Source organism: Danio aesculapii, chromosome 22, assembly GCF_903798145.1.
Source record: "Danio aesculapii chromosome 22, fDanAes4.1, whole genome shotgun sequence".
NCBI classification, from domain to species: domain Eukaryota; kingdom Metazoa; phylum Chordata; class Actinopteri; order Cypriniformes; family Danionidae; genus Danio; species Danio aesculapii.
The window spans coordinates 36,305,857-36,316,858 of record NC_079456.1 but is presented as its reverse complement, the minus strand read 5'-3'; the positions used below and the strand labels follow the sequence as shown (position 1 = coordinate 36,316,858).

The 11,002-nt window shown below is 35.9% G+C and overlaps 1 protein-coding gene across 1 annotated transcript; it reads right to left on the bottom strand.

The window, feature by feature from the left end:
* Nucleotides 1–942: 942 nt before the first annotated feature.
* si:ch211-276k2.2 (receptor-transporting protein 2-like) lies at nucleotides 943–4,736 on the bottom strand. Its single transcript, XM_056448226.1, has 2 exons — nucleotides 4,512–4,736; nucleotides 943–1,363 (listed from the first exon to the last, which is right to left on the bottom strand). The coding sequence occupies exons 1-2, from the start codon at nucleotides 4,655–4,657 to the stop codon at nucleotides 1,021–1,023; spliced, it is 489 nt and encodes a 162-aa protein (XP_056304201.1). The 5' UTR covers nucleotides 4,658–4,736; the 3' UTR covers nucleotides 943–1,020.
* Between the last annotated feature and the right edge of the window lie 6,266 nt (nucleotides 4,737–11,002).

Genomic DNA, 11,002 nt, shown 5'->3' with positions numbered 1-11,002 from the left:
GATTGACCAGCGCAGACCCACTTGCCTAAACCCAACTGACAGTTTTCAAAAGCAATCCAGAAAAGAAAAGCCCTTTTTACCACGTTTTCAGATTTTACCACATTCTCACCCTGTTATTTACTTTTTTGGTTTCAGTATTTGTTTTACCTGCTTTCTGGAACCGTTCTTAGCCAGACTCAAACTCCGTTGTTGTGGTCAACTCCTCCCTGCGTCTCAAGTTCGCCGAAGTACATGGCGAGCCACTGGACAAACTGATAACAGTGGGAAAGTTGTCCATACGGATTTAAGCGGTCAGCTGCTAGCGCGAAAAAGAGCGGCGTCATACCGCCCGGTAGCGTTCGTTTTTAAAGATGAAATGCAGCCATACAAACTTCTGAGTACATAATTCGCAATCTCCAGAAATCTATATAGGGCTACGTTTCGAGAATGAGCCTGTGTTGGATTTCTGTACATTGGTTAGTAATGCTATTTCTTATTGCACAACAATTATCCAGCTTCTTAACTTATTAAGAGAAATCCCTCAGCCCGTGACTTGGCGGTCAGTGGGAGATAGTAATATTTTGGCCGCCAGGGGGGCGTCATGAGAAAATCAATAGCATTCATTAATTTTCCTTCGGCTGAATCCCATATTAATGAGGGGTCACCACAGCGGAATGAACCGCCAACTATTCCGGCAAATGTTTCACACAGTGGATGCCCTTCCAGATGCAACCCAGTACTGGGAAACACCCATACACTCACATTCACATACTAAGGCCAATTTTTGTTTACCCAATTCACCTATAGGGCATGTCTTTGGACTGTGGAGGAAACCAGACCACCTAGAGGAAACCCAGGCCAACACGGGAAATCAATAGCAATACAATGCAAATATTAATTTCGAAGCAAACCCAATCTATAAAATATACGCTTTCTTTATTTCCTCAAGATTTATTTGTGTCCATATTGCATACATCATCATCAGGGAAACAAGTTCATTTAATAAATTATCGATAAATTAAAGTATCGATGGAGTCATTCTCAGTTGGCCTGACTGCAGATGGCGAGTCGACAGGCTTCACAGTGTTCGCTTTCATGCGGGCCGTTAACTCTGCCGCTGAACACCGAGGGCCTGTTATTCTCTCCCAGGTTTTCGCTGTAGCATCTCATGCGGATCTTCTCAACAAGTCTCTCGATCAGCACATCGATGTTTTCCACTGCGAAGTTCGGATCCTCCATTCGAGCTTCGTTGCATCGCCTGCACTTCTGTTTGAAGCGTCGCAGTTTAACGGTTCCTTGTCCTTTCGCTGTGTTCAGGTGGAAATGAAACACCACCTGCACTCTTTTAGACACCCAGTCTCGTCTACACAGGGAACACCTGAACCTACAAATGAAATGGAGAACGCATCGGTTTAGTGTTTTCCATTGCCATAAATCTGAATATACAGCAGAACATCACAGAAATGAAAACAGCTGATGGAGTATACACTAACCTGTGCATTATTCAGTCACAACATGGCGCCAAACAGTCAAAAACGCAAAATCAAATCAAAATAATATGGTGTAATATCATAATTAGTTACATTTTATAAACACAGCTATTAATTTAACATTGGTTTGGTTCACATTTGTTGAACTTTATTTGAAAATAGGCTTATTTTACAACTGTCCTAGAGTTAAACAGCATGTTTTTACCATTTTTGAAACCATTCAGACAATGGAAGCACTATTAGCTTAGCTTAGCATAGATCATTGGATTAGATTAGACCATTAGCATCTCACTCAAAAATGACCAGAGTTTTGATAATTTTCCTGCTTAAAGCTTGACTCTGTAGTTACATCTCATACTAAGACCGAAAGAAAATTAAAAGTTCCTATTTTCTAGGCCGATATTGCTAGGAACTATACTCTTATTCTGGCGTAATAAACAAGAAACTTTGCTGACGTACCTTGACTGCAGCCACGCAATGATAGATTTAGGTTTAATAGGAATTAATCTGCCTCGTTTTTGAACTGTGCAGAGCTGTAGCTGCTTAATTAGACGCTACTGTATTTTAATACTGGTCATTATGGTGGTACTTGGAGAGACATTTTTTTCTGAGGTGGTACTTGGTGAAAAAAAGTTTGAGAACCAGTGCTTTATGCTATTTTAACTAGGCATGGGCCGGTATAAGATTCTGACAGTATGATACCTTGGATGTAAATATCACGGTATTGTGATTACTGCTCTAATATATATTCTTTTTAAATGTCTGGGTAAAACACAAATCCTTTTCCCAGTAAACAGTAAACATGTCAGGCTGAATCATTGACTTCTGCTCTCTTCGTTTGTTTCAAAAACACAGATTTACTTACAATTTAAAACAGCATCTTTGGATATCTGTGTTGAAATAAAGTCTTACACATACCTTCGTAACGCTTTAGCAGAAAGTTATGGTTTTAATATTGTTTCATATATTGTTTAATATTTATTCAGTTTTTAAATTAATTTCAGTAATATTATTGACTAATATGAACAAGTTAATATGATTTATTCACAATACAGTTTGTACAGTAATATTTTCTGTCTTTTAGTAGATATATTATGTAGAAGACTTGCTTTGTTTACCAAATAAAGTGGATCTAATTGGATTTGCATAGTAAACATTAAATAAAAGTAAAAAAGGTATTACTTTTTAAGTTCATATATTAAGGTTTTAGTTATGATACTCCCAAAATCAATCCGCATAAATGCGCAGATTTAACACAATTCTGCACAGAAATAGCAAAAACTGTGCACAGATTCCATCTGGCCTAGTTATGATTTGATGAGAAACTGAAAAATTTACAGCCTGATCTCACGAGAAAACGTAAGTATTTTACGTTTTGTCAGTTTAGTGGCTAATTCGTACGAATTCGTACGAGTTCAGTCGTACGAAATTTTACGATTTTAAAAAGGAGGCGTGGCACCTAACCCCACCCCTAAACCCAACCGTCATTGGAGGATGAGCAAATCGTACTATATTGTACGAATTAGATCGTACAAATTCGTACGAATTAGCCACTAAAAAAAAAGTTACGAATTGCCGTGAGATTGTGTTGAAAATGACGTGTCCTAAAATAACACCATCGATCCATTTAGGTGGAAGTGACAACCTGCAAGCTTTACGTGTGCATATCAGTTTGATATCTTTTAAATGTGAATTTTGTCACTGTTTTGGAGCACACTGGCCTATAGGTATCCTAAAAACAAACAATGCTAACATCAAAAAAACTATTTTAATTTAACGGGACCTTTACATTTTAAATCAAGCACCTTTTTAATTCACATTCATTCGGCTTAGTCTCTTTATTCATCAGGGGTCTCCACAGCGAAATGAACCCCCAACTTATCCAGCAAATGTTTTACCAACACAATCTCACGGCAATTCGTAACTTTTTGATTTAGTGGCTAATTCGTACAAATGCGTACGATCTAATTTGTACAATTTAGTACGATTTGCTCATCCCCCAATGACGGTTGTGTTTAGGGGTGGGTTTAGGTGCCACGCCTCCTTTTTAAAATCGTTCAATTTCGTACGACTGAACTCGTACAAATTTGTACGAATTAGCCACTAAACTGACAAAAAGTAAAATATGTTTTCTCATGAGATCAGGCTGGTTTTACGCAGCGGATGCCCTTCCAGCTGCAACCCATCACTGGGAAACACTCATACGCACGCATTCGCACACATACACTATGTACAATTTAGCTTACCAAATTCCCCTATAGCGCATGTCTTTGGACTGTGGGGGAAACCGGAGCACCCGCAGGAATACAGGGAGAACATGCAAACTGACCCAGCCGAGACTCGAACCAGCGACTTTCTTGCTGTTAGGTGACAGTGCTAACCACTGAGCTACCAAGAATGTAGATATGTTCAAAGAACTTTAGTAAAATTTGTTGAATTCAATATTGGTGATTTTCGCATGTCATGATTTTGCCAAGCTACCATGCAATCTTGGATTAACATCTATACTGATCCTGGAACATCATTTTTGTTGGAAAATGTAAACCTATTCCCTATCCTTAACTCAAACACAACTATAAATTATTCCCAAAACCAGAGGGGAATAATAGTTTAACTAAACTTAGCCTAATAGGCTAAACTTAAAGGCATAAACGGTAAACATATCCCTTAATTCTGATTGGCTGATTGGAAAGTTGTTCCAGGATCAACACAGATGTCAATCCAGGAACATGTCCTACTTGGGGAAATCAGGTTGGTGGGTGATATTCAAAGTGATGTCTGAGATATTGATAAAATGTGCATTATTTGTCATAGTTTTTGGACGAGATTTAAATGTAGTATAATTACATGAAGAATTCTTTCAGTTTTTGACAGCAGCACAGTACAGCTGTTGAAAAAACACCATAAACAAATCTCATTTCACACTTAACTCAAGCAATTTCAAGCATCTGCGTTTGTTTTAAAGTACTTTTCAGGCCTCCAATCCATATGTCAAATTCAGCTTTTAAGAAGTGTTTGAACCCTGCCTATTGTGTGCCCTACCTTGCGAAGGATCCAGAAATGTATTGGTACCAGCCCCGAGCCTGTCCGTGTGGCTCAATAGAGTCGTCGATGGTAATGTGCCATGTGTCCTCATGAAGATCGCTTGATTTCTCCTGCAGAGAACTTTCCCACAACATCGACGCCATCACTTTTATCCCCAGAGCGAGCAGGAATGATGTTCTGCCCTGTTATCCTCCTTCTCTGAGTATATACTGTACAGCTGATCTCTCCATTCACAGGAAACGAAACTGAAACTGAGTATCCTGTTTCTTGTACACAAAAGCGAACTCTGCTTTACAAGTCAAACTAATAGACTCCGCAGTATGACAGAAGCTGGACTTTTGACTATAGTGAACTTTCTAACACATCAATGGTACTGTATAGTTTACTGTATGTGTATTAAAACCTAGAGGTATTGTGTGTAATGTGCTGACCGTGCCATAATAGTAACATAATGATGTTTGTGTATTTTAAAGAGGACCTATCGGGCAAAAGTCACTCTTATGAGGGGTTTAAACACAGTGTGGGATCGGTCTGTGAATATAACCAGCTCCTAATGGTAAAAATGTATTAATTTGATTATTTTTTTATAATTACACTTGATGAAAACAGTCTGCAGAAACACACTGTTTTAATTGGCTCCCTCTTAGTTTTATTTTGTTTGGGAAAAATTGTATTCACAAACAAAAATTCTCAAACTCGTAGCCTTCTTTTGCACATTTCTTAATTGAAATGGATGACTTTATTAAATCTGTTAGACTGGTTAAAATCAAGAAAAGTTATTAAATATTTTGGCAATGCCACTGATGCTTCCTTATTGTGTTATTGTATATGTAAATGTATTTAATTTGTAGTTAATTAAGGTATTATTATCATTATTGTTACTGTTATCATATTCCTGCATAGGTTTGGTGTCTGATTGTTGGTTACCTAAAGCATTAATAATAATAATAATAATAATAATAATCTGCTTTTCCAGTTGCTAGCTCTTATTTCCAGCAAGTAGCAACAGTTTATTTAGTGAACCATCAATGAAGCAGCACCGCGTCATTTTACTGTGAAAATGTTCATGATTCTAATGGTAAAAAACTAATATTTTAAAATTGCGATATGCGACATGGCTGTATGTTGTCACTAATGGGACACTAAGGCACGCCTCCCACCAGTGCCGATATACAGCCATATCACACTGCTACTCGTGTGATATTGCTCATATATATATATATATATATATATATATATATATATATATATATATATATATATAGCGGCACAGTGGGTAGCACAATCACCTCACAGCAAGGTCGCTGGTTCGAGCCCCGGCTGGGTCAGTTGGCGTTTCTTTGTGGAGTTTGCATGTTCTCCCCATGTTGGCGTGGGTTAGGGGAATTGAATAAGCTAAATTGTCTATAGTATATGTGTGTGAATACAAGAGTGTTTGGGTGTTTCCCAGTGCTGGGTTGCGGCTGGAATGGCATCCGCTGCGTAGAACATATGCTGGATAAGTTGGCGGTTCATTATGAAAATATTTAAAGAAAACGAATATATATATATATATTATTATTTTTTTAATTATTATTATTTTTTTTTTTATTTTTTTTTTTTTTATTGAACATTTTTAGTGTCAAAGCAAGTCAGAAATTTACATTGAGTAGTAGGATGATATCCATCATTGATATAATTTGAATCCTGACCCCCACATGAAATATTATAATAAAAATAATAATAAATACAAATTAAATTGTAATTAAATAAACAAATAAACTTATATATGATATCTATATCATATATAACAAAATATATATATATAAAAAGCACTTAAAATACAAAATTATTTTACCAAAATGCAGATTACATTACTTTTGTGCCGGCTGAGTCTAACAGACAAGCTTTAAATATATATTCATCCATTCATTCATTGGAAGTTTTTGGCTTAGTCCCTTTATTAATCAGGGGTCACCACAGCGCAATGAACCGCCAATTTATCCAGCATATGTTTTACGCAATGGATGCCCTTCCAGCTGCAACATCCATAGACACTCAACAACACACATACACTACGGACTATTTATTTGTGTTTGAATTGTGGGGGAAACCGGAGCACCTGGAAGAAATCTACGCCAACACGGGGAGAACATGCAAACTCCACACAGAAATGCCAACTGACCCAGCCGAGGCTCGAACCAGCGATCTTCTTGCCGTGAGGCGATCGTGTTACCCACTGCGCCAATTATAAATATATATAACTTTTATATAAACAATATACGTCCTATATTGTCATGTCACTAATCTTTCAATCTTTTTATTAAGCATATGCAATTGTTTTTATAAATTATAATTCTGTGGATTGATTTATACAGAACTGTTGGGTTTATGTACAGTATACGCAACTGCTATTAAATTACTTAAAAATGTAAAATATAAATCAATTACCTTTACTGGGAAAAGTAATCTAATTACAGGAACTAATTACACCCAACGCTGGTGAAACTGATCAACGGGTTAGACTGAAATGATTGTTATTGTTTTAGCTCCATCTGCTGGACAGCGCGGTACATGCAAGGTGTACAATACATGGTGTATTTATTCTTCTCTATTGACTTCTCATTTGAATGAGCGCAATCGGATATCAAGTAAGAGATAAAAATCAGCTCATCTGCAAAACCTGTGTGATTAATTCTTAAAGTTTTATGGCTATTTGGTTATTCCATTACTTTAATTTCAGTTCCATTACTCTTGCTTTTTTCTTGGAATTGACTTTTTCCCCAGAAAAGTGCTGTTGTATCTCATAATTCAGACTCATGAACTCACTATTGAAAATTCCCACAGTTGTAAGATTTTATCTATTTCTAAGCAATAAAAAGTAGAATTGCAAGATATGAAAGGAACAGCAAGAAATAAATTCATAATCTAAAATCTACAAACTTGGCAATTCTATGAAAACAACAACAACAAAACAGAATCAGGTGTATTTTCTGCTGCATATTCACTCTACATTCTAAAAATAATTATGGGTTAATTTTTATAACTAAATTTAAATGGCTTTTTTCTTCCCAACTGTTGACCATATTTGACCCAGATTTGAGTTAAAACAATTATGATTATACATTGAGGGAGAATCATTTCTGGCAACATATAAAATTAGGATAAGCGAGTATGTGAGATAACCATAATCTCCTTGTTTATTATTATTATTTTATAAATGATATACAGCAGAGCCAGGAACTTCTCACAGAATTTCCTATAATATTTTTTCTTCTGGAGAAAGTCTTATTGGTTTTATTTCGGCTAGAATAAAAGCAGTTTTTATTAAAAAAATTATAATGAAAACTTTTTTAAGGTCAATATTATTAGCCCCCTTAAGCAATATTTGTTTTAATTGTCTACAGAACATTAAGGTATTAATATTAATGTGATTATGGGATACTGCGAGCCAGACGACATCCTATAATATTGTTTTTCTTCTGGAGAAAGTCTTATTTGTTTTATTTAGGCTAGAATAAAAGCTAATAATGACTTTTTGATCCCAACTGTTGGGTTAGTCCATATTTGACCCAGCTTTAGATTAAAACAACCCAGCATTTTGTATTAAGAGCCAGAAGACATCCTATAATATTTTTTCTTCTGGAGAAAGTCTTATTTTGGCTATTATAAAAGCAGTTTTTTATTTTTTTTAAACCATTTTAAGGTCAATATTATTAGCCCCCTTAAGCAACATTTGTTTTAATTGTCTACAGAACATTAAGGTATTAATATTTTTAAATTAATAATTATAATTAATAATTTAAGTATTAATATTAATGTGATTATGGGATACTGCGATGATGCTTAATATGATGTGTGTTCTTTGACTGCTAATAAAATAAAACAAGGTGAAATCTAATAATAATAATTAAATGACATATTTCTACCAAACCTCTGGGTTTGTCCATATTTGACCCAGCTTTAGATTAAAACAACCCAGCATTTTGCTTTAAGAGCCAGACGACATCCTATAATATTGTTTTTCTTCTGGAGAAAGTCTTATTTGTCTTATTTAGGCTAGAATAAAAGCTAATAATGACTTTTTTGATCCCAACTGTTGGGTTAGTCCATATTTGACCCAGCTTTAGATTAAAACAACCCAGCATTTTGTATTAAGAGCCAGAAGACATCCTATAATATTTTTTCTTCTGGAGAAAGTCTTATTTTGGCTATTATAAAAGCAGTTTTTATTTTTTTTTAAACCATTTTAAGGTCAATATTATTAGCCCCCTTAAGCAACATTTGTTTTAATTGTCTACAGAACATTAAGGTATTCATATTTTTAAATTAATAATTATAATTATTAATTTAAGTATTAATATTAATGTGATTATGGGATACTGCGATGATGCTTAATATGATGTGTGTTCTTTGACTGCTAATAAAATAAAACAAGTTGAAATCTAATAATAATAATAATAATTAAATGACATATTTCTACCAAACCTCTGGGTTTGTCCATATTTGACCCAGCTTTAGATTAAAACAACCCAGCATTTTGCTTTAAGAGCCAGACGACATCCTATAATATTGTTTTTCTTCTGGAGAAAGTCTTATTTGTCTTATTTAGGCTAGAATAAAAGCTAATAATGACTTTTTTGATCCCAACTGTTGGGTTAGTCCATATTTGACCCAGCTTTAGATTAAAACAACCCAGCATTTTGCTTTAAGAGCCAGACGACATCCTATAATATTGTTTTTCTTCTGGAGAAAGTCTTATTTGTTTTATTTAGGCTAGAATAAAAGCTAATAATGACTTTTTTGATCCCAACTGTTGGGTTAGTCCATATTTGACCCAGCTTTAGATTAAAACAACCCAGCGTTTTGTTTTAAGAGCCAGATGACATCCTATAATATTTTTTCATCTGGAGAAAGTCTTATTTGTCTTATTTCAGCAAGAATAAAAGCAGTTTTTATTTTTTTTAAAAGCGTTTTAAGGTCAATAGTATTAGCCCCTTTAAGCAACATTTGTTTTAATTGTCTACAGAACAATAAAGTATTAATATAAATGTGATTATGGGATACTGCGATGATGCATAATGAAAGTGATGTGTGTTGTTTATTAAAATAAAATAATAAAACAAGTTAATTCTAAAATAATAAAAATATTAATTAAATGACATAATTTATCCCTACTGAAAAAAACAGCCTAGGCTGGTTGGCTGGTTTTAGCTGGTCAACCAGGCTGGTTTTAGAGGGGTTTTGGCCACTTCCAGGCTGGTTTCCAGCCATGTCCAGCCTGGTCTTAGCTGGTCAGGCTGGAAAATGACCAGCTAAAACCAGCTTGACCAGCCTAGCCAGGCTGGGAGGCCAGCCAAAACCAGCTATGTCCAGCTTAAACCAGGCTGGTCAAGCTGGTTTTAGCTGGTCATTTTCCAGCCTGACCAGCTAAGACCAGGCTGGAAACCAGCCTGGAAGTGGCCAAAACCCCTCTTAGGCCTAACCCCCAGCTTAGGCTGGTTTAAGCAGTTTTTTTCAGTAGGGTAACCAAACGGTTTGGTTTGTCAATATCTGACCCAGCTTTAAATAAAACAACCCAGAATTTTTTTCTGAAAACAGTTACTGGAATAAGCACAATCAATGGAAAGCGAGTGAGAGAACACGGGGGCTCGTCTACAATAAACTCTTACCCAGCACTTCTGCGGTGGATGGAGAGGAAAACATCTCACTATGAACTCAAAGCAAGTGAAACTAGCGAACGGGTGAAATAGGTTGGCCCACAGTTTTTCTTTTTAATAGGCCATATCGCGCTCCTCATTAGATATTCAGGCCTGTGTGGGCGCTGGAAACTGTTGCTACTCAAGGTAGGCTACATCTGCATGTTTCGCGGTTTCAAATGTTCGGTTTTGATGCGCGCAGACATTTCTGAGAGAAAGAAAAAGCTTTTCTCCAGCTCTCAGTACATGCAGGATGACTCCATACACACTCCTACTCAACTGCCAACACACACACACTCGCGTCTGATGTTATCTTCGTGACCGCGCTCGAGTATGCGTGCGCGCGCCTTCCTTCAAGTCAACAAAAGCAACGTTCAGGTTAGCGTGCAGTTGCTAAATCCGGATGTCTTTGTTCCAAAAAAAGAGGCAAAAAGACAGATTGTGGTTACATGTACATGTGTATATATATTTGAATGCATTTTTACATTGTGGTAAACGCCTTTACATTCATTTGAAATCATTCAAGTGCAGTATTTACATAGATAGTGCAACAATCTGCATACAAAAGGCACAACAATACACAAAATGCTGTCGTACAGGATTAATAGTGTTGATATACAGTACACAGGCGAGATTTAGGAGCACATAGAAACTTAACAGCAGGAAGATAGTACTGCAGGCCCGTAGCCAGCCTGGTGAGAGGGTTTTTTTTTCTCAAAAAGTAGACTTTTTTTGCGCGTATAGGCCTCATTTAGGCTACTATTTAATTATGAGATTTAAATACTGTGTTTTCATGACATTTTAAGCACT

Excerpts from the sequence above, each read along its gene's own strand:
- si:ch211-276k2.2 (XM_056448226.1), bottom strand. The coding sequence starts at position 4,657 with ATGGCGTCGATGTTGTGGGAAAGTTCTCTGCAGGAGAAATCAAGCGAT. Across the intron at positions 1,364-4,511 it reads ATTTCTGGATCCTTCGCAAG|GTTCAGGTGTTCCCTGTGTA; the intron begins GTAGGGCACACA and ends TTTCATTTGTAG.